At 46.9% G+C, this 24,864-nt stretch overlaps 1 protein-coding gene across 1 annotated transcript in view; it reads right to left on the bottom strand.

Moving 5' to 3' along the window:
- The window catches only part of USP7 (ubiquitin specific peptidase 7), a 55,447-nt gene extending 38,286 nt beyond the window's left edge, over positions 1-17,161 (bottom strand). The window contains exon 1 of the mRNA XM_064478198.1: positions 16,996-17,161. Within this exon, the coding sequence (XP_064334268.1) occupies positions 16,996-17,074 (79 nt within the window). The 5' untranslated portion in view covers positions 17,075-17,161. The remainder of the gene's footprint in view (positions 1-16,995) is intronic.
- Positions 17,162-24,864: the final 7,703 nt, after the last annotated feature.

Below are 24,864 nucleotides of genomic sequence, written 5' to 3'. Positions count from 1 at the left end.
CAGAAAGAAACAGCCTTATCTGCTGTACCGTGTGGAGCCTTCCACGTGTGGGAACGAAAAGCAAGTCCCAGCATGCCCCGTAGAGACAGAGCTGCACAGAAGCTACAGGACCAAGTCAGGAAGTATTTGCAACCACAGTAGCTGAAGGATTAATATCCAGAGTGCCCAGAGATCCTAAAAACACAACGAGCCAACTCAACTACAACAAAGAAATTCTTATGAAATACAAATGACTTATATGTTCAACTTTCCTAACTAACACGATACCATTTTTCATCTACCAGATTAACAGTCAAAAATACTAGAAATGTTCATTGATATCGAGGGTCTCACATCACAAAATGTGGTATCAATGGCTAGAGTGTAAATTTATAGTCAAATATTCTTTCATTCAAAATGCCATTTCTAGTATCCATTACAACCAAACTAGCATACATGTCCAAAGATATACACAAGAATATTTCTCACATTGAAGCACCATTTTTAAGAGAAAAATTTGAAACACAAACGTGCATTAATCCTAAGGGTCATATATCGTATGGTTCCAAAGTTCCCAGAACAGGTACATTCACAGAGACAGAAGGCAGACCAGCGGTTGCCTAGAGCAGGAAGGGATGGGGAGATGCGGCGGGTGGTGGCTAAGGAGTGCGGCGGGATTCTTTATGGCACAAAACTGACTTCCAAAATTGACTACAGTGATGGTTGAATATATATTAAAAGCCATTGAACTGCATGAGTGAATTACAGGGTATGTGAAATATCTCAATAAAGCTGTATCGGAGGGGACAAAAAACTTAATAGAAAGGGGCCATTTCGTGTGGGGACAAGTAGCTCCACAAATCACAACTGTTCCTGCGGGCTCTGCAGAGCAAACAATGTGTATACACTGAACAACGGAGTCCGGTACAAATGCTCCATCTGCTGCAGTATTTCTCTAAAAATAACATTAAACATTTGTGCTTAAAACCCCCAGTTAGGGGGGAGGGTATAGCTCAAGTGATAGGGTGCTTGCTTAGCGTCCACAAGGTCCTGGGTTCAATTCCCAGTACCTCCTCTAAACAAATAAATAAATAAGTAAACCTAATTACCTCCCCCTACAAAAAATTAAAAAAACCCAGTTATCAGCAAAATTTACTTATGTGTATAAATTCACTCTACATTCACGCGGTTTTAGGGAAAAGTAAAACTACCATAAGAGCGAATGTCCGCCAACAGAGGAATCAATTACCAGGACGTCCATACAGAACAAAGCTGCACATGTGGACTGGACAGTATCCATCACATGGTACATACACAGTGTCCACTTTCAAGAACGGAGCCTTGCCTTTTTGTTTCCACGCTGTTTTAATGTTTCAGTGAATATATCCTGCCTTTAATAACAAGAGTAAAAACGCACATACATGCAAAGCAAAGCAAATCACAGTGCAAAAAGGCACAACCAAAATACTGCCTATGGCCTGACACCACCGTAAGCAGCCCTTAGACGTTGTACCAGTGAAGGGAGAGGGTGTAGCAGCGGCCCATTTGGGAGCAAGAGGCAGTGAGATTGGATAAAGATGTGGTATATGTATTCAACGGATTACTCAGCCATAAAAAGGAGTGAAATAATGCCATTTGCATCAACATGGATGGACCTAGAGATTATCATACTAAGTGAAGTCAGACAGAGAAAGATAAATATTATGATATCACTTAAATGTGGAATCTAAAAAATGACACAAATGAACTTATTTACATAACAGAAATAGTCTCACAAACATAGAAAACAATCTTATGGTTGCCAAAGTGGAAGTGTGAGCTTGGGACTAACAGATATAAAATAGATAACCAACAAGGGCCTACTGTATAGCACAGGGAACTATATTCAATATCTTACAATAACCTATGACGGAAAAGAATCTGAAAAAGAATAGATTTATATATACATGTATAACTGAATCACTTCACTGTACACCCGAAACATTGTAAATCAACTACACTTCAATTTAAAAAATGGGGGGAAAAGGGCACACATTCATAGCCTGTTATCACTTTCCCTATTAAACTTCCTCTTTTAATTTTATCTTTCAATCTCTATACCACTAAACCAAGAAAGGAATAACTGAAGAAATTCCAAGAGCCTTTTCCCTTACTCTTGTCCCACTTGAGAAATAAAATTTGTTGTCAATGTTTGGAGGGAAAAAAGGCAATTAGGAGCTGAGGATTGGGTTTAGAAGAGATTTTAAACAAATTCTTGATTGTGCTAATTAAAACTTTTAAAAACTAGTCAAGCACAGCCAATTTCAAATGAGTTCCATTATTTAAATACAAATAAACCACAAACAGAACAGCCTAGGACAGAAAACCAAGTTGTTTCTGGTATTTTTTGTTTGTTTTTTACACACTGGTGCCGGTAGACCACCACTCAGGTCTACTAATCTGTCTGTTTGAAGACAATTCTAATCAAAATCTCAGCAGAATAAGTGAAAGCAGAAGAAGTGAAACAATTACACTGCCTGATTTTAACTCATGACGAAGCTTCAGAAATCAAGATAGCGCTGTATTAGCAAAGATCGATTGAGCAGGAGAGCCCGCAAATAGACCCACATAAACATAAATGACTTGGTTTCTGACAGAGGTGTAAGTAATGGAAGGAGGACACTTATCAACAAACACTAAAGAAACAACTGGACATCTATATGCCAAAAAGGAAAAGAACCTCAGCTTCACACCTTACACACATACTAACTCATAATGGGCCACAGGTGATACACACGGTTGAAAACTTTTTAACCTTTAAGGCTTTCAGAAGTGAACACATGGAGTATGGCAAAGAATTCTTAGACCTAACACCAAAAGCAAGATCTATAAAAGAGAATTTTGATAAACTTCTCCGGAAAGACACTGTTAAGAGAATAAACTAGAGACTGAGAGAAATACTTGCAAGTCACCTGACAAAGAACTTGTATCAAATACATAAGGAGCTCTCAAATGTGACAGTAATAATGAAAAAAAAAACAAGCAGTACTTAAGCAGAGCCTTCAAAGAGGGTACAGGGATGTCTATAGGCACAAACAGACAGACGTGTCTGACAAGGAGGATGAGGATCATCAACCTCTCAGACATGGACGGTGGGAAGGCAAGAGCGCCCAGGCTTCCAGGAAGTAGTCTGGCAATTTCTTACAAAGTTAAGCATACCTTCCCATACACCCAACAATTCGAACCTTCCTCTAGAGAAATGAAAACTCATGTCAGATTTTTGTGAACTATATATATATAGTTCCTTTATCCTGACAAACTGGCAAAATCTGGAGACAACCCAGATGTCCCCTGGTGGGACTGGATGTCCACACAATGGCAATACTGCCCAGCAATACAGAGCAACGAATGACTGATACACCGGACTTGCACGCATCTCAGAGGCATGGCTCTGAAGCAAAGCAGCCTGTCGACAAAGGCTATATGCTGCATGATACCATTTATACATTTGCAAAATGACAAAACCCTAAGGGATGGAGAGCACATCTGTGGTGGCCAGAGCTCGGCATCTGGTAGAGATGTGACTAAAAGAACTAAAAGAACAGCATGAGGGGCTGTTCTGTGTCCTGCCTGTGGCCGTGGTCACACAGACCTACAGAGATGTTAAAACTCAGAGCCATTCACCCCAAAGGCAGTTTTACTGTATGTAAAGCAAAAGGAGAAAAACACCTGTAGAACAGGGGAAAGAATTAAGAAATGACTTACTCTTTAAATAAACACTCCCCTGAGTTCAGACCTTTAACTGTTCGGGAAAAGAGAACTGAAAGAGCATAGAAGAAGCAGGTCTGAGCCCTTCTGCCCCAGGACCTTCAGGAGGCCTTGTACAACGGAGTCCACAAATGTCTGCACCATGGCTCCTTTTCTGTAGGAGGAGGGGGAGCTGAAAACTCAAAAAGCCAGGAAAATGGGAGGTAGGACACACACACATTCTACTCTAATAAACTTGTGTACATAAATGAGGTGTGCTGTTTCACAAGCTACGTTTTAATTCAGACCAGTTCCCAAAGAGTTCCAACTGTTCCACACAAGCTACTGGAAAATGGGGGGAAGACACAAACAATAAGTAAGTGGAATACTGGCCATTACGAAGGAGTAGAAAGCAAAATGATCAAAATCACAATCACTTCTGGTTTAATGCTCTATCCTTGATTTCTCACCACATTTCTGTTACTCATCTTAACAGGACTATCTCACTATATACACCTGTATGTGTGAGGGGGACCACAGGACAATTTCCCATTACAGAAGACCATCCAACACTACCTGCTGCCCACCGCCATGGCATGGGGATGACTGGGCTGCCACTTGCTGATTATCATTCAACCATCTTCACCTTCTGCCAAGAAGCAGTAAGACTCTTACATAAAGAACAACAGTCTCTGCTCTGTCCCAGTGAGCTTTCCGGAGTTAGAACTACAACCCTGTCCCCAACTAGCTGACAGCACAAGACTGCTACACACATGAATGTGATGTTTTAGGGGCTTTTTAATGCAATTGTAAAATGAAATATGCCAACATTTGTAAGATCTGTATAACTGTGTATCAATGTTTTCCAAATGACTAATGAATGACATTAGAAATGATCCATTCAAAGTTCAAGACAGACCAATGAATTTTAATGTAGTAGAGCAGGAGAAGCTAATCCATAGGGTTTCAAACTGCACGTTGTTAATTAACCTGAAGTTACCAAATTTTGGTTCAGTATGAAAGAATTGCCACAATTACCTGAAAAAGCTATTAAATATTAAGATATGACTCCTTTTGCTAACTATATACCTCTCTAAGACTGAGTTTTCTTTTTTTTAAGACTGATTTTTCTTTATATTTTCAGTAAAATCACATTGCAGAAGCATATGAGAATCCAGCTGTCTTCTATTAAGCCAGACAACAAAGAAATCTGCAAAAATGTATAAACAATACCATTCTCATTAAATTTTTGTTTTAGAAAATATTTCCTATAAATGTATGCTAGGGGTGGGGAGTATAGCTCGGTGGCAGAGGGCATGCTTGGCGTGCACGGGGTCCTGGGTTCAGTCCCCAGTGCCTTCATTAAACAAACAAACAAACCTAAAAAAATCCCCTGATGTTCAAAATTGTGTTGATGGTTACACAACTGTACACATAATAAAAACCAATAAACTGTATGCTTTACATGGTTGAACTGTGAAATATGTGAATCATCTCAATATATGTTGATATTTTAAAAATCATGGTGACTACTAACATATTCTATTAGGAAAACTTATAGAAGAGTAGATGCAAATCTAACCCTTTATAATGGTTACCAAAGCAGGTAAACTTTAGGTTAATTGACATTTAACATGGCGGCATGTTCCGGTCCTATTAAAACTAAAACATAAAAATGCAATGCATTTGATTATTTGGTACCGTGTGCAGAGGTTCAAGGCATGGGGAACACCCCCCAGCATCAAAGAGGGGAGAAGAGCAAAGAAACACAGCTCAGTGTTAATTACAATACAAAGCACATGTCCAAGAAACAAAGGCGGGGCCTCTATTATCCTCTCCCCAGAAGCCCTGCCTCTGGCTCTCTCACCTCAAATCCCCCAGAACTCAAATCCTAACCACCCTCTAAGGCCCGCCCACTCAGCAAGCCTTCCTGCTTCCCTGCAGCCAGATGTAATCACTCTCCTCCCCTTCCAGAACCCTTAACTCTTCACCTCGTGTGGCATTCATCACTTTCTATTCTGCATTAATTATGTGTTCACATGACCTGTCTACATCCTGCTGACTCCTCAAGCAAAGACATCTAATCATCTCTTCATCTTTGTAAACCACCCCACCCCAGTGCCTGAAGCAATGATCTGAACTGACCAGCAAGTATGCACTAAGCAGAGCCAGTCTGGGGAACCTTCTTCCTAGGCTTTACAGAAGAAAATGCTTGGTTTTCCATTATTCTAAGCAATCCTCTCCAAGGCAGCCTGCTAGAAAGGCAAAGCTAAACCTAGTTCACAGGCTGGGTCTAGAAAAGCACCTGGCTGGTAGAACTTTCTATGACAAGGGAGACATTCCACAGCTGCACCGCCCAGTGCAGAACCCACGAGCCACAGGTGGCCATCGGGCCCCTGGAATCTGGCTGAGGAGCTGAGTGTCTGACCCACCGCCGAGAGGCTGTGGCTGCCACACTGCCTGCAGAGTACAGGATAGTCACTTTTGCTCTGAAACTAAATCCCATGACCAAGAACGTCCTGATAACATACCCAAAATGAAACAAATATTTTAAGAATAAAAGGCCTTACAAAACTTACAGGACTTAAAAACTTCATCAAAAGAGAAATCTCAAGACTTAACGTAACAGCCTCTAATTTCCAAGGAAATACTGGCCGTAACAGAAAACTTCCCAGATTTGTAGTATTAAATCTCCCTCTCCCCATAAAGCCCAAGGTAGTTAATAATCAACTTTGGCATAATCCTCAAGACTTCTAACAGCTCCCAAAGACCATGCTTGTGAAATCACGATCCCCATGACCTGCGTGAGCGTGCAGCAGAAGCCGTCACCGTCAGTCACCCCCAGGACCTGCCTGCCCCTAACTTACACCGCTGGCCGCCATGCATCTTGAAGCTCAACTAGTCTCACCTCTAAAGATCATCTGCTTTCTGAGTCCCCACCACTAGGATGCCCATGGGTCACCTCACTTACCTGCATCTTCTCCAGACACCCCCCAAATCGACTCGCTTGGAGACCTCAATGTTGCCAACCCAGTGGTGACCGCATTCGTTAGTAGTTACTGTGTGTTGCTGCTTTTAAAGTTGTGTGTGTATCTATCTCTTGTTTTAAAACTGTCAGGGAAAAGGGCCCAAAAGGAAAATATCTAGAATATGCCACAAAAACAATACCACGCAGCTAGCTGGCAGTTAATGAAGCAGTCATGTTGGCCTCTTAGGACATCTCTCTCCTTTCAACCCCTGCCCAGTTGAGGAATCCGGGGCTCTGGCACCTCTGACCCAGTTTTCCTTCCACCTTGCAAAAGCTGCTATCTTAAACAGATAACTTAGGCGACAGGAGGAGACAAATGCAGCTGGTCAGGACCGTGGGACAGAGCAGGGGTGCAGCCAGGTCGGTGACCTGTGTGGCTTGGAGGAGCTTCAGCTAGCTCACGTGTAGGTGCAGGGTTGTGGCGGTGGGGTGACCAGACAACTGGAGTGGATGGGGTCTGTACTTTGGTTGGAGGTGCCTGTAGTTAGATCTAACCCTGTAGGTCCACAGAACTGGGTCCTCTGAAATGCAGTAAGCCTGTGCCCTGAGCCCTGAGCCCTGGCTGACAAGGTGTGAGCCTTCTCAAGTTCTGAACCTCTCCACATGCCCAGAACCCTGAATGGTTTGCTTTAAGGATGATTCACTTCAGCTCAGGATCTTATTATAACGTGTTACTGAATACTTGATTCTTAAAGGAAGGAGGCGTCTACCTTTAAAAACATCTGTTCTGCTCGGTATCATCTTCTGCCACCATATTCCACTTGCTGAAGGGTAGGTACGGTGGCCCCAGCTGGTTTCGGCAGTGAGCTACTTCCATGTTCAAAGCATGTGGTGAACCACACAAAACCCTTCAGGCTAGGAAGCCACTGGCAGCTTACCTCTTGTGGGGCGGTGAGGTAAGAACCGTGGGAGAAGGTAGCAGGTGTGTTTTAAGTAAAACAGCAGCAACCACTGCTTTGTGACCAATGCTGTCTACTGGCTATGACGAATTGCAAATTTCTGTGAAGCCAGATGCTGTGGGTTCAAATCCCACCTCTGCCACTGACCCTGGACAGGTTATTCAACTCACTCTGCTACATGATGGGGATGCTGCTACAGCTACTGCGGTAACATGGCACGAGTTACCACAGGCACGGCCCTCCGATCCCGGCCTGGCGCAGGGAGGGTCCTCAGCCAGGGTCAGCTGCCACACACTCTTCCAGCCTCTGTGCGGCTCTCTAAGGTTCAAGGCTGGCTACATTTACTAGACACCCACCAGCTGCCTTTTACCCACCTTCTTGGATCCCGTATTAGTTCCTGATGGTTGCTGAAACAAATTATCACTAACTTACTGGGTTATACAACACACACTCATTCTTTTACAGTTTTGGAGGTCAGAAGTCCAAAATGGGCCTCACTGAGCTAAAATTAATGTATCAGCAGGGCTAGGCTCCTCTGGGGGTTCGAGGGGAGAATCTGTTTCCTTGCCTTTTCCAGCTTCTCCTTGGCTCCCCCTTTCCATCCTCACAGCCAGCAACAGTCTCCTCACATCACCCCACACCAACCTCCCTCTTCTATGGGCTAAGGACCTTGTTATTACATGGGTCCACCTGGATAATGCTGGATAATCTCCCCATCTAGGGATCCTTAACTTACACCTGCGAAGTCCCTCAGCCATGTAAGCAAAAGTCACAGCTCCCAGAGATTAGGACAGACACCTCTGTGGGCCATTATTCTGGGGACCACAGATCCTATCCCTCTAGCCACAGACTTGAAGATCCTAAGCCCATGGTTCTGTTCTTCACCTCCTGCCTCTGATCACACAGCCCCTTCTTTTCAAACTTAGCTGTGTCACCTTCTCCGTGAAGCCTCAGCTGTCCCACCCCTTCCCCACTCGTCCTCACCTTCCTCAGTGGCACACCCCCTCCCTACTCCATCACAGCCCTCCCCCCACGCAACTGAACCAGAGCATCCACCCAGGGAGCTGGTCAAGTGCAGGGGGCAGCCAGCACTGCACCTGCCGGTCGGGAGAGGCCTCATCAATGCATACTTGATGAACAGCAGCACAGCTCTGCAGCCACGAGGCTGTCAGAAGCCATGAGCCCTGGTACTCATGGAAACCCAGACAAGACAAATCTGGGGGTGGGGGTGGGGGGACACAAAACCAAAGGTGCCTGTGCAGAGCCTGCCAGCAGGTGTCCTCTGTGGACCTCACCCACAGGAAGAGCAAGTGTGGAGACATTTCAGCAATCTGACCTTCCCGAGACATCCACGCATGGGCTGGTTTGTGTGCTGTCAAAGTGGAGTGTGGTGTCATGTGTCACATGGGGCCCCCTTACAGTATGTACAATTTTAGGGTTAGGTGGTTGACTGCAACCCAAGTAAATATAACCCAGAACACATTTCTTCCAATGAAACATAATTTAGATATAAATTTATAGAATATAGTTGAGGTCGTCTACAGACACATTTTGGAAAACTGCTTTAAGATTGCTCCCAATCTTAGCAGTACACCCCTGCAGTACTGGATTCACACACTTATTAGTAAAACAAACATAGAAACGACTTGGATAAACATCATCCTCTATGAGAGGCAGGGATGCTATCCATTCAAGCAGGAACGTTACTTGAAAAACTAGTCATGTATGATGCGTTCCTTCCAAGTGTGCGTGTAAGCTTTTAAGAAAGAGGAATTGCTATTTCACACAAAATTGTTTAGTTCCAACAGTGGAATTACAAGGTTACAAGTGCAATAGTACGTTTCTTTATATTAATGGCCTACACAGACTTCCAATGAACTGTATATTGTACAGTTTCTGCAATTCCCTCTTCCTATGTGTGTTTGTTCCAAATAATAACTGTTGAAATGTGACTTTAAGTTCATTGAATTTAATAATAAACTCAGGCTTGCATTTTGTATGTGTCTTTTTATTTCACTTCTTAAATAATTTGTTTGTACTTCATTTCTACAAAATACTGTTTAGAAACGGTCCAAAATGGACTGGAAATTAAAGGAAAAAACTTGGTTCTTCACTAATAACTGAATAAAACCTGCTCTCTGCAGATTTGCCCAAGAACTATTTATTCACAAGTTTCCAAAGCTTTCACTCATTTTAATTTTGCTTTTCCAGGACACACTGTATCTTTCTAACATTCAGTGTGACACTAATGCTACCAGAAACACCTTCTAGTCCAGGATCCAAGGAGATTGCCTAGGTAAACTCTGGCCACTAACACTTTCTGCACTGATGGACGTGTGCTGTATCTGCTCACTCATGGGTGGCTACTGAGCACTTGAAATGTGGCTAGTCAGTTAAGGAATAGCATTTTTATTATCTTAAAATTGCTACCTTGTGGCTACCTTATTACACAAAACCTTTAGCATCCTCCTACCCCCATATGTCATCTCTCCTGCCCCCATTGGAAAATGAGAGGCTGAGTGGCTTACTTGAGCAAGACGGGTCTTAGTAGGAAAGCGTCTCAGTTTGTTCTCATCAGTACCCCCAGGAGACCTGGAGTGCTCCGGAGAAACAAGGAATCCTCCGGTTAGCACAGGTAAGATACCACACAGATCAGGAGAAGCAGCCGCCGGCCACTGCTGCTCCACGGTCATGAGGGGGAGGGACTGCCCAAAGGCTGGGACTCAGAGGCCACAGCAACCTCACTCCACCAGCTAGTTCTGAGGGCGTTCTGCACGCCAGGCATTCCTGTGTGGTCGCCCTCTGTCCTTACAAGCCAAAGAGGAAAGGCTGAGAATCTGGAGGGAGAATTCTTATGTGTCCATCAATGATGGTTATAAAACAGCAACAGAGGTAGTGGGATGTTTTTAACCAATTCACACACAATTTTTTTGAATAATTTCTCCTCCAAGCTGACAAACTACCAAGCAAGCACTTCAAAATTACCTACCCTACACTATTTAAAAAGAAAAGCTGGACTATCTAACCATGTAAACATGTTAAGGAGCGTTTTATGTGTTTGTCTGAAAGCAGAAGTTGCACAGGGTCAATTAAGAGCCTTGAAATGTAATTTATTCCCCAACATCACATTGATGAAATGTACCTGCAACTCTAGATGAATAAACTTAGTTTGCCCAGCCTATACGTGAGAGCAAAACCAAACGGTTCCCCTGGGAAAAGACCCACTCAACTCTTTCACAAAGTACCACGAAGGGGGTGGCAGGAGGGAGCCAAGAAGTCAGATCACCACCCAGACACCTGTGGCTACACCCTGGGTGTGATCAGCCTCTGCATACAGGTCACCCCAACAATCTCATACAGCCCTTTCCAAACCAGAGGCCTGTTTAACAACTTGTTGCTTCCCCAGGGGATATTCTGGGGGCTGGTACCTCACACAGAACACTGCCCTCCCAGCGTCAGGCAAACCAATTTAGTCACTGGCATGGAATCAAAACCAAGGGAGGGCCTGGTTTCAAGTAGTCTGTGCCAGGTGGGAAAATCATACAGAACTGTTTTGGTCACAAGGGAACCTCCTTCTCTGTCAGATTCTCAAATGACCCAAAAAAGAAGGAAGGACCACCATCTTGAGACTCAGACACAGTACTCTCTCACATTTAGTCAGATAAAGCTCCTGATGACTGGGTAGCTTGGGCTCCCTGGAAGGACACGTGAGCATTTCCGTAAATATTAGCAGCTGTGACCTCATAACAGTGGTCCCAGACACAACATGTGGACAGCCCAGAGAGGGCCCAGCTCACACCTCGCGGTGAGCCCTCCAGTCCCTGTCCCCCTGGAGTGGTCTTCTCTTCCCAGCTCTCCTGGACCACAGATGACAACACCACCCCTCCAAGCGCGCTCTCCCAGAGGCACTTCTTCCTCCCCATCCCCTGCTCTGTTGGTCTCACACTCAGTGGCGTCATCACCAAGTTCTGCAGGCATTACCTCTTGCCAGGTCGGTGTATTACCCTACACGAGAAACTTTCTAATTACCTCCCTTTCCAACCTCCAAGTTTAAATCACCAACCCTCTGGAGCAGGCCTGCTTCTCTTCAAGAGAATTTCAACACATCTGACTTCTCATTAGCTGAGCCATGTGTTAACTTACTACAAAAATGGCATAACTGACTTTCTTGCCTACGCATGACACTTAAAATCCTGCTTCCTTCAACTTTCCTAAGTCCAAATTAGTTCAGAACAAGAAGTTTATGAAGCAGGTGACATTTAACATTTAACTCTGTCACAGTACATGTCAAGAAATACCTTGTTACAACTCAGGTCTCCAGAGTAAAACTTGCCTTGGAAATCAAGCAGAAGTACCCAGGCTCCATACACCTCATGCAAAAAACCAGAAACAATAACCAACAAATTTTAGAATATGCAGACTTTTCAGCGATTCACAAAGGTCCATTAATTACCTTGTTTGGAAAACAGGTTCTTCCTTGCAAAAAGGATCAAAAATGCCACTGGAAGCAACTTACGTTAAAAGCAATAAAACTGAATTAGCAGCTATCAAGGCAATATTGGTTTATGGCTTCGGCTTTCTCTTTCACACGCCACCCTGCCCGCCTGCCATCTCCTGTGTTACTGTTTGGCCTCAAAACTGCCGTTTCCTGAATGAGTGTCTGCCACAAATAAATTTAACACAAAAGGAACATAAGATGGGCATCTTCAGCACAAACAGTCCAGCAGGGCGGTTCACAGTGATGACTCCACAGACAGAAAGCAGGGCAGGAGGCTGAGGCCACCAGAGAGGGTCAGGGAAAAGGTGGCACCCGAACCAACCTGGGGTACCTGTCCTGTCCGTGCTCCAGGATGGCGGTGTCACCTATGCAAGTACAGGGCCCAAAGGCCAGAGTTGGACCACATGCAGCACCACTGTACGCTTGGAGCAGAAAGCAGGCTGATGACTCTGATGGCGCAGACCAGGCCATGCGCCCACCCATCTACCTGGATGAGGAAGGCAGCATGCCCGAGTCCCTATGAGCAGGGAAATGACAGGGCAGCCAGTTTTTCACTGCTGTGTGGGGTCCAGGAAGAGTGGAAGCAGAGACCAGTAAGAAGGCTATTGCAAAGTCCCAGCATGAGGCAACAGGGGCCTCATTTAGGGTGGCGGGTGGAAAACCAAAAGGGCTTGGTAACAGGATGTGGGATTCAGAGACAAGAATTCAGGCTGACTCCCAAAGCCTGGAGGCTCAGTGACTCAGCTCCCCTGCTACAACCTGATTCTCAACCTCAAATTCACCACGGGGTGCTCTCACACTAGTTCAACGACAAGAACACTCTCAGAAAAGGCTACCGAGCTGACCACGGTTCAGCAGCAGTCTCACAACGCACCACATCCATCCATCATGTTTAGTTTTTCTTAAAATAATACACCATTAATCTTAAATATCTATTTAGGCACACCGAGCCCAGGATTTTATAAATAATGCCGCTGAGATTGAGGTCGGTCAGCTTTCTTTCTAATCCTTGTTCGGATGTAATTGCTGTGGAAGCACCCAAAGTTGACCCGCCTCACCTGTGTGTTCCCCATCACACCACCACTGGCTGAACGTCTACGCTCACAACCGCGCACCCAGCACTTTATGAACGCTTTGTGCCTTCACCCTCACGACAGTCCTGCAGGATACTGCCGACCTTCCTTTTCAAGGATGCAGAAACTGAGGCACTGAGCGCTTCAGCAATGTGTGTGAGGTCACATAACAAGTGGCAAAGTCCCCGCTGAGATGCAGGCCTGGCACTGAGCCTGTGCTCCCACTGCACTGCCCCACCCTGAGTCTGAAGTCACTGGCTTTTTTCTCCCTTCCCACAAAACTGATTACAAAAAGTTAAAAAAATCCAAAAAGCAAAGGTATAAACTTTCTTCCAACATTTGCTGTTATCAACCTTTTGTTTACAGATTATCAAAATCAGCAGCTTGGAAACATCAGGAGGGCTGATGCCTGTGGAAAGTAACTACCAATCCCACCAGAACCTGACAGGCTCCATCCTAGTCAGGTGTTTCTAGGTTTGGCCTAATTTCTCTATTTCTTCTGGGTTCTCCAAGCTGATGTTCAGCGCTTCAGCTGCAGCTCTGCAGCTGGCAGAGTTATTTTACCACCCATAGCTAACGTGAGAGGAAAAAATACTCTCATATTATTTGATTTTTGTCTTGTTACTTTGCTGTTTGAAAAGGAAATTTTTTAGATAGAATAAAATGCCCACGTGTAGTTTATTTGGGTGCGTGTGTGCAAGTGAACTCACTTTCCACTCCCAAACTTGCTTCAGCAGAAAAGTAACTTGAAACTCCATCTACCCACACAAGTTTGAAAGAAAAAGAAACCCACCACTGCTGTCCCTTAAACAAAAAAACACAGAAGGCAGTGATCAATTCTTTTCAGAGAACGCAGGCGACTCGTTGGTTTGCTCCCAGCTTCGTGTCCTGATAGCAGTAGTCGCAGTGTTGAACAAAAGTCAAACAAACCGGTCTGTTCCTATTAGTCTCAAAGATCACACTCTGAAACAGAGACTGCTCACACGGGCAGAAGAACCACACCGGGGGAACAAACATCAAGGTATTTACATTTGTGCAAGCCAGCCTATGCAGCAGAAGCAAGACCTTGGGAAAGCTTCCTGTTGACTCGGCGGGGCATAAAACAGACCAGATTATCACCTCTCAAGTACTCAAGAGGGCAGAGGCTGGTGCAAGTCACTCCCTCAGCCCCTCGGCCTGCACCCGCTCCGAGTTAGACTGTGAGTAAATAAACTGCCAAGCAAATTCATTCCTGGCCAGACCTAGTAACACCACCACCGAAACAGTTCTACTTGCCTCCCAACCTGAAAACACATGATCTTACAGGAAGCAAGCATGTGGTCCCGACCCCGATGAACTGCCAACACACAACCCCCTACCTTTTCCCTCTCTGCCCTTCACAACTTTCCTAACTGCTCAAAAAAGGGCATTTTTAAAATAACTAACGCTGAGCGCTGTTATTCTCCAGCAGATGTGCAAGGGCTGTGCAGAATTCAAAGGCACACGCAACCCCTCTAAAGCAGAGCAGGTCGAGAGCAAACTAACACTGACCTGTTGATAGGAAAAAACCTGTCAACCAAACCAGTCTCCCAGGCTCCTTCGAAACCACCCAGCCCAGGAGGAGCGGGCAAGATGCTCCTCATCAACAAAGCCTTCCCTTCCTCAAGCTGGTCAGAACCCTGACAGCTCCCAGCTGCTGAATCTATAGGAATCAAGGCAAAACACCAAACAGGTGCAAGTAACTCACACAGCCTGGCATATGAAGTCAACCAGAGTCAACAGTCACTCATTCCCACTCTTCTTGCATCAGTGGATGCTCACAGTGTCGACAACCATAAGCTCTACAAAGGCAAGGTTATCTTCTGGATAATGAATCTGGGACAGAAGCCCACTCAAAAACAAGACTTAAGTTTAAGGGCTCAGCAGTAATAAACTACAACCTTGCCATCCAATTTGAGATGCTAGTAAATTTGCAGATTTTAGGAATGATTTTGCCAATAGACTTTGATATGAGAACAAGACTCCATGAGAAAATAGTCTTGAAAGCACGAATGGCCTTCTGAAAATTCTTCTCCCACTCTTCAACCCCCTCTGGTCTTTAAGTCCCTGAAACTTGTGAACATCAGTGTCCCCAGGGACCCAGTTCTGTATCAGACATATACTCAAGTGAGGTCCCTGTTTATCAACTCACTAGTGTTCGGAGCACTTAAAAAGTCGTAAGAATGTACGTGGACACGGATATGCTAGCACTACTGGATTTTTGTCTTAACTGGGTGATGTTTCAAAAAGAAACTGAAAAGCAACCCTTCTTTTATGTGGCATACAAGGAATACACAAAATTCTCAGCAATGTGTTCCTTCAGTTCATTGGTTTAACGACACATGCCAAAAGCTCCATGGCGTTACTGCCTCGCTGGGGCCAGGTGAAACAGACAGGCTGGTCCTTGGGGTGCACTCGGTTCTCCTGTCCCCCATTACTGGCCACTTTAAGTACCACTAAGAAGTGCTTTCTGCAGGCATTTACACCTTTGCCTTTTGCAATCGTGCAGGCCATTTTTTCAGTGAACATCCTATTAGTGGCAGTTTACCTCTCACAGGGGAATACCAGTGTTCCCACCAATCAGGGTGCAGGGCCCCACACGTGTAGCCACCCCACAGGACAAATGCTGCTTTACCTGAACTTCCTCAGCGGCCCCATTCATTTATGCAACCCAGCATCACTTGCTAAAAGCACAAGAACAGAACATTCAATGCCCTGTTCATTCAGGTGCCCCCTTTTGACTCTTGCCTGTCTGTCCCCCTCAAGGTAGGTAAGGAGACTCTCTGTTAAGACTCCTCAGACTTTGCCCTTTTAAGTAGTTGGGGCCATGAGAAATAAAAAATGCCTTCCAGTGACCAACTTTGCTTTAGCTATGTAAGCCGAAGACCCTTTCCCCTCCAGTGTCTCTACACCAAATCTCTATCACCAGAGTACAGTACCCTGGAAAACTTCGGGTACGTATGGACAGAAAATTACGTTACCTTTGGAGTCAGGTTTGATTCGGACGTAGGTAGTCGTGGGCTGGGGGGCTTTCACGTCGTTTCAAACACACACACCTGGCCGCATGCTGACTGCGCCGCATACAGCCAGGTTATTAACTCTTCGAAAAACAGTTAACTTAGAGAAACGAAGAGCGCCTGGCACAGAACTCTGGGCCCGTCCAAAAGCTGAGAACCTCTGCGTTCCTTGCAGGTGTTTCAAAATGAAGCCCGACGCTAACAAGTGCTGTGATGAAGCGACCGAGGGCCGCTTCAAAGCCCCGGCGGCCTCTCCGGGGGAGCGCATGGGCGCAGGTGTGGGCGAGCCCCGAGCCTAAGGAGGTCTCCGGTTCCCCGACCTTACGGCCACGGCCAGGCCGGGCGAGGCAGGCCCCCGCGACGCCCCACCAGGGGGACGGTCCCCGGAGTCCGGCTCCCAGCCCGGACGCCCGGCAGCCGCCAGCAGCCCGCAAACGCCTGCGTCCCTCCGCGGCCGGAGCGCCCTAATTTACAACTCCGGGCTCCCGGCGCTTTGTGCTGGCGAGGCCGCCCGGGTCCCGCAGGGCCACACAATGAGCTGGGCCGGGGGCCGCTGGCCGCCCCCCGCCCGTGGGCCCGGCATGACGGTGCAGCCTCGCCCCAGCCGGGCCCGCCGGGTCGGGGCGGCCAGGCCGAGGCCCGCGGCCGCCCGGGGCCTGGTTAAAGATGGCGAGCCCCTCGCGTGGCTCCCGCGGCTCCCCCCGACCACAATGGAAGGCGCCCCCAGGCCCCGCCACCGCCGGCCCGCGGGCCTCACCTTCCATCTCCATGTCCTCGGGCTCGCTCAGCTGCTGCTCGCCCGCTTTCTGCTGCTGCTGCTGCTGCTGGTGGTTCATGTCGGCCGCGGCCTGGGCCTCGCCTGCGGCCGGAGGCCGGGGCTGCGGGCCCGGCGGGCGGGCGGCGGCGGCGGCGGCGGCGAGCCGGGGCGGCGGCGGCGGCGGCGGCGGGGCGGCCTCCTCCTCCTCCTCCCGCGCGTCGTCGGCGGCGGAGGCCCCGGGGCGGCCCGCGGCGGGCGGCGGCGGCGGCGGCGGCGGCAGGGAGACGCGCACGTACTTGCTCGCGATTCGCCCAATCTCGGCGCCGAGGCGGGCGGGCGGCCGGCGGGCCGGGCCGGGCGGCCTCGTCGCTCGCTGCGGCCGCCGCCGCCGCCGCCGCCGCCGCGGGGCCCGCCTCCCGCCGCCGGGGCCGGGGCTGCGGGGCCGCGGGCCGGCCGGGGGCGGAGGGCGGCCGGGCGGGGGCCGCGGAGTCAGCCCCGCCTCGGGCCGGGCGCGGCGGGCGGGAGGCCTGGCCGGCCGCGGTGGGCCTGCGGGGCCTGGGGCCGGCGGGAGCGGCGGCGGCGCGGGCGGGCGACGGGCCGGCCGCGCTCGGGGCGCTGCGGCCTCCGCCTCCTCGGCGTCGTCGTCGGGGCTCCGGCAGCGGACGCGGCGCCCGGCGGCTCGGCTCGGCTCTCTCTCAAAATGGCGGCGGCGTGAAATGTCACATCCGCATGGGGGGCCCGAGAGCGAGCGAGCGAGAAGAGCGGGCGGGCGGGCGCTGAGCCGGAGGGCGGAGCGGGAGGGCGGAGCGGGGAGGCGGAGCAGGGAGTGGCCCGCCCGCCGCCGCCGCCGCCGCCGCCGCCGCCAGGGCCCACTCGCCCGCCCGCCCGAGGCCCGCAGCGCCGCGCCCCCCGCGCCCCGCGCCCCGCGCCGCCTCGGCTTCTCTCCGGGTGCCCGCCTGGAGCCTCGCGGGCGGGCTGGGCCTCGGGGCGCTCCGATGCGGGCTACTTGGTCCCTCAGCCCTAGCGTGGCGAGTGGCCCGGCATCTACCCCGTCCCGGGCATTTGGTCACCCAGAAAGCCCCGGCGGCAGTCAGGGGTAGGGGCCGAAACCCTGCCCGCAGCCGTGAGTCCTCGGGCAGATAGATGATAACGCCCGTAGGCTCCCTGGAAGAGAACCCCTATCGGAGCGAGCGGTCAACGCCAATCAGCACTTGCTGGCATTATTATTACATACCCACCTCAACCCATCTGTAATTTATTCACCCAGTTCTCTCCTCACGTGGGAGAACTTACTTTCTCACTATAGCCCAAACCAGAAACCAGGTTGGTTTAAGTCACTCAAAACCAGCCCAAATAGCTCTTCATTTGGCATTAATGTGCTCCAGTCATAGCCGCCCTATCTGGCTAACATCGTTCACCTAGGGCCACCCTCCTTCCCGGAGATACTCGGCCAGTATCTCCCATTCTGTCTCCTCCAATTCTTGAGAGACTGGTGATCAGGGTCTCAACTTCTTGATGACAACCAAGGCAGTGTGGCTGAAGAAGAGAATGGAGGGAAAGGGTATACATCTCTACATATCTGTGCCTCAAGGGAGAATATAATTTTGCCCTAAAATTTAGGCCAGGAAATTGTGATTCCTGTCCCACTTTCCATCTCCCTATCGTCTGTCTCTGCCTTTTCTCCAGTTTTCCCCCGTTTATTCACTGTCCATCTCCCCACCCACAAAAGAATGTTCTGTTCACTATGATATCCCAAATGCCTGGGACATAGCAAGTACTCAATACATATTTGTTGAATGAATGTATGATTCAAATGTGACTAGATCCCCAAGCATTTCATACACGTGAAGGTTTCCCACCACTGAATTTCTTGCCAGACCAAAGCAGTGAGCAGAGGGAAGGAGCAATTTCATCAGGAATCAATCCCAGTCCCTGGGGTCACCCCCAGATTCTGAAGAGGTGTTGTTATTCACACAGATTCTCACAAATGCTAATAAACTGTTCTCAGATGCAAAGGAATCCTTCTCTCCAGCTCTCTAGAGACTTGGGGGAGGGCAAAAAGGAGCGCTCTGGTGGAGGTAGGGGTGGGAGGGAGTGATAAATGTGCCTATCGAGTTCCACTCTGGCCCACCTTATCTTCAACACTGGGTTCAAAACCATCCAGAGAAGAGTAAAAAGAATGCCTTGCAGGATGGATAAATTAAATGTGGTATACTCATACAATAAAATACTATTTGGCAATAAAAAACAATGGATAAGGCTTGAAAACACTGTGCTGAGTGAAAGATGCCAAACATAAAAGACTTTATAGTGCATGATTCCAATTACATCAAATGTCTAGAGCAGGAAAATCAATCTATGAAGATGGAAAATAGATTAGGGACTAGAGGGTTAAGGATTTGGGGAATAACTGCTAGTAAGTACAGGGTTTCTTTTGAGGGTGATAAAAAATATCCTACTTCTGATTCTGGTGATGGTTACACAACTCTGGATATATTAAAAACGATTGACTTGTGTACTTTAGATGGGTAAATTATATGGTGTGTGAGTCATATCTCAATAAAACAAATTTTTCTTTCTTTAAAAGCATATCTTGCAGAGAATGAGTGAGGAAGACCAGAGTGGAGGCAGTTCATAGTCTAGATGAGAGATGAAGATGTACTGGACTGGGGGCGGGGGTGGAGATGGAGAAAACGGGTTAGTATGTTGCCAGGTCAAACTGGCTGGACTTGCTGATAGACTGAAGTTGGGTGGGAGGGAAACAGAAGAATCAAGCATCCCTCTCAGATTTCTGGCTTGAGCAATGGGGTGAATGATGGTGCCAGTTACTAACAGGGAAGATGTCTGGAGAGGCACAGGTTTGAAAGTAAAATTAAGAGCAAGGTTTTTTTGGCTTTGTTTTGGGGAGTTTGGAGGGTTCTGTCATTTTTATTTGTATGCTTGTTTGTTTGTTTGTTTGTTTTGGTTATATTTGAGATGCCTGTTAGACATTATCTATACAGAGGTGGCAGGGAGTTAGTTCAACAGGAATCTGGGCTGAGGGGAGAGATGTGTGGAGATGGTATGAGAGCCTGGAGGCCACTTAGAGACGTGGTGATAGAGCAGATTCAGGCCACATTCAGAGGCTGATATAGAGAGGGACCAGCAAAGCGGACTGTCTCATGGAGGCCCCTCCCCATTCACCTGGTCACTCTGTCCCAGCACCTGGTTTACTTTTTCATACTACTTACTAGCATTTGCAATAATGGCAATTATTTGTTTGCATAGCGTGGTATGTAGAGTTCCACACTGGTCCCTAAGACCTTCAATCCAGGTGTTACTCCTATGGCTGTTATATTACACTGATGAAATTAAGGTTGCTAATCAGTTGAGTTGAGAGAGACCATCCAGTTTGGTCCAACCTAACCATCTCAGCCCTTTAATAACAGTTTTCTCTGGTGGCAGAGAGAAGGCAGAGATTTGTGGGATGAGAGGAGGTTCTCTGTTAGTGAGATGGAGGGGCCACATGGAAGGACCTGAGAGTAGCCTCTGCAGACTAAGGGAGAGGCCCGAGCCACCAGCCTGAACACCGAGACCTCAGAACTAAATTCTACCAATAACCTGAATGAGGTGGTCCTTCCCCAGAGCTGTCAGAGAGCCCATCCATTGGCTTTGGCCTTGTGAAACCCAAGAGGAGAGCCCACTAGAGCTGGCCTGCTCTTCTGATCTACAGAACAATGAGAGCCATACATGGGTGCTGTTTTCCACCTCTAAGTTTCTGGTAACTTACTGCACAGCAATAGAAAACAAACACGCAGAAATAATGTGTCCCCTCCTGGGAAACAACTGTCTTTCTCACAGCTCTATCCTCAGTACCTAACACAGTGCCTGGCACATGGAACATAGCAGATACTCAATAAAAGACTGAATGACCTAAATGCCCAACAGATGAATGGGTAAAGAAGTTGTGGTATATATATGTGTGTATAAATGGAATATTACTCAGAATAGTAAGAGAAAGAGAATGAAATAGTGCCGTTTGCAGCAACATGGATGGACCTAGTGATAATCATACTAAGTGAAATGAGTCAGACAAAGATAAATACCATATGATATCAGTTACATGGAGAAAGACAAATATATGATATAACATATATGTAGAATCTAAAAAAAATGACATAAATGAACTTATTTGCAAAACAGAAATAGACTCACATAGAAAACAAACTTATGGTTACCAAAGGGGAAAGTAGGGGGAGAGGGATAAATTAAGAGTTTGGGATTAGTGGGTACACACGCTACTATAAAATAGATAACAAGGACCTGCAGTAGAGCACAGGGAACTATATTCGGTCTCTTATAATAACCTATAATAGAAAAGAATCTGAAAAAGACAAATATGTATAACTGAATCATTATGCTGTACACCTGAAACTAACATACTGTAAATCAACTATACTTCTATTAAAAAAGAAAATGAGTAGAACAGCACGCGCGCGCGCACACACACACACACACACATATTGAATGAATGCTTTCACCTCAGTTGATGCTTACTAACTGCTAGCTAGGAGCTAAGGGGCTGTCCGGGTACCAAGGTGGGGAAGTCAGTGCTCGATGGCATTCACGGTTTCTCATACAGACTTCCGCAGGGATTCAGTGACAGCACGTCTTTGCTCCTGCCATGCCCGTCTAGGCCACCACGGCTACTAGAACAGCAAGACCAGTGTCCTTTGAGGCCTACCAAGCAGGCCCGGACTCAATTATCCCAGAGGCTTGTCCCAGTCCATTTTGTTTCCTTCTTCCCCTGGTGGGATTATGTCCGCCCTTAGCTGTCAAGCGCACCTGCACGCAGAAGGGGTGTTTGTGGAAGAACTCCGCAGAAGCAGCACACCAGCTGAGGAAGGCCAGCTTCCTGGGAGGTTTAATGTTAAGGTGCCTCAAAGGATCTGCCTGGAGAGCTCCAAAGGGCAAGAGGATTTAGGGCACTAATTTCCCTAAAACTCAAACAAACAGGAAAGGCACAGGTTTGAAAGTAAAATTAAGAGTAAGGTTTTTTTTGGCTTTATTTTGGGGAGTTTGGAGGGTTCTGTCATTTTTATTTGTATGTTTGTTTGTTTGCCAATTTTTAAATATTTCACAACCCCTACCCTGGTTCAGAACCTGTCTCCTTCTCTGGTCCCTGGCTTTTGGGAGAGACAGAAAACCAGGGAGACACGAACCACTGGAACAGCTGCCTTGTCATTAGGTGGAACCAAGCGGAGGGAGGAGCCACCCTATCATTACTTTCCTAGCAAAACATATTTTGCTGCTCCCAGGGCCTATGCCATGACTCGGCATAAACAGCCGGTTAGTTTGTTCTTCTTGAGAACCAGGATACTTATCTACCTGGAAGCTATGTTGGTCAGGGTCTAAAATGATTTAATGGAAGTGTCAGAGAAGAATGGGAATGACAGGCACTTTTTGTTTTTTACAGTGTAATTAAGTTATAATCCATACCTGGACGGATGACCCAACCTCCCCCCAGCCATGAGGTTAGTGAGGATGTAGGCTTAGAGATAAAGCACCAAGGTCATGCAGCTTGTAAGCAGTCTGGGAGGGTAAGGGGCTTTAGGATGCAGAACCAGATGATCCAGGTTCCACAGGGGATCTTGCAAACTTGAACTTGGGAAATTGACTTAACCTTTTTGGACTCAGGAAAGTGGGGAGGGCAGTTTTCTACCTAAAAGGCCTGTTAGGGAAACCAAATGAAAAGATTAAGACTGCTCGAACATGTATCTACCCATCATCCAAAGATTGTGAGATGGTTCTTGTAAGATCGAGGGTGAAAGAGATCCCAGACCCACCATCCTTTCACTCAAAACTGTTCACAGACTGAGTACCTACTATGTGCGAGGGATGGGGCTGCCTGAGGTTAAACGAATGGCAAATATGACCATGGGGTGGCTAATTAAGTCACGTGGCCAGCATTCTTTTAGGCTGTGAGCCGGCAAAACATTAATGCCTTTGCAGCAAGTTCTTTTCTAGAATAACTGCTCCCAGTCATGGGCAGCCAACAGTGCCTTCTTTTCCTTTTTTTTTTTTTCTCTTTCTTTCCTGTTTGAGTTTTAGGGAATTCAGTCAAACTATTACCACTCCTCTTGGTCAGACCCTCTTAAAAGGGTAAGAATAAGGAACAATAGGATATTTTCAATTATGTCATTTTGAAAAGAAAAAAACCAAAACCAACTTAAGCGCTTGGTTAAATAGCACTTACTGGGAAGTGGGGACTTTTCCAAACACTTCATGTTACCTAACTCCAATTCTCACGACAACCTTGTGAGGCCAGTGCTCTGATCCCCATTTTACAGCTGAAGGCACTGAGGCCACCTCCAGGTTAAGTAACCAGCTCAAGGCCACACAGTTGTAATAAAGAAGCCCAAGTTTGAACCCAAGCAGTCTGGCTCCAAACACCACAATAGAAGAATATTAAGAAGAGACTCACTTGATACCCCAAATGTGAGGTGCCCCTCCCCCACTGGAAGCATGACTCAGGAATCTCGTCATCTTCTAACTGTGTTTACACCACCTTCTCAGCCACATTAGCCGAGAACACATACAGGCCACCTTTCAGCGGCACTGCTCTTGAATTATGCGAAGTCTTCAGGAACCATCCTTTGCTTTATTTCCTGAAAGCCACTTCAGAATAACTTTTTCTCCCCTCCTTGCGCCTGGCAATTCCAAATCTTGGGACACAGCATAATGGCTGTGATGGGAAAATTCGGTAGAGCTTTCTTTTTTTTTTAAGAACTTTTTTGGGTACAATTTATTTAATTAATTTATTTGGGAGGGTAACTAGGTTTCTTTCTTTCTTTCTTTCTTTCTTCCTTTCTTTTCTTTCTTTCTTCCTTTCTTTCCTTTCTTTCTTTCTTTCTTTCTTTCTTTCTTTCTTCCTTCCTTCCTTCCTTCCTTCCTTCCTTCCTTCCTTCCTCCCTTCCTTCCTTCCTTTCTTCCTTTCTTTTTCTTTCTTTCTTTATGGAGGTACTGCGTATTGAACCCAGTACCTCGTACATGTTAAGCATGCACTCTGCCACATTAGCTATACCCTGCCCTCTCTCCTTTGCTTTAAAAGGCAATCAACTCTGTATTTTCATTTGGCCAATATTATAAGTCTTGAAGTTTATCACATTAGGAACATTTGGGGGTTGTAATTAGGTTGATTTATTCATTCTTAGAGTAGGTACCGGGATTGAACGCAGGACCTCACGGACGCTAAGCATGTGCTCTACCACTGAGCTATATTCCCCCACCCCATCACATTACGAACATTCTTGACAGAATTTTCTTAGCACGAACTGTAAACCAAGTAATAAGTCCTCAAAGAGCAAGGTAACATGCTTTATGTTTGAGTATCTTAATCCCCGCAATCAGGTAAGAGCAAAAGTAATTGCTCATGTTTATTGAGAGCTTCCCCGTGCCAGGCACTGGTCCAAGGGTTTACATTAACTCATCCATTTCACCCTCTCAACCACCCTGTGAAATAAAACTGTCATGCACTCCTCTTTACGGGAGAGGAAACCAAGGCACAGAGAAGGAAGGTGCTCAGAGTCTCAGAGGTAATAAAAAGGGAATGGTTTCTTAATATAGGTTAAACGTAGACTGGGCACCAGAGTGACCCAGCTATGCCACTCCTTGGGATGGACCCAAAAGAATTAAAAACAGGGACTCAAACAAAAACTTAAAGACACACATGTTCATAGCAGCACAAATCACAACAGCCAAAAGGTGAAAACAACCCAAGTGTCCGTGGACAGATGAACAGAGTAACAAAACAGCAGTTTATCCCACAATGGAATATTAATCAGCCATTAAAAAGAGGGAAGCACTGACACCTGCTACAACATGAATCAA

This window comes from Camelus dromedarius, chromosome 24 (assembly GCF_036321535.1).
Source record: "Camelus dromedarius isolate mCamDro1 chromosome 24, mCamDro1.pat, whole genome shotgun sequence".
In the NCBI taxonomy this organism is placed as follows: domain Eukaryota; kingdom Metazoa; phylum Chordata; class Mammalia; order Artiodactyla; family Camelidae; genus Camelus; species Camelus dromedarius.
This window is presented reverse-complemented; position numbering and strand designations above follow the sequence as displayed.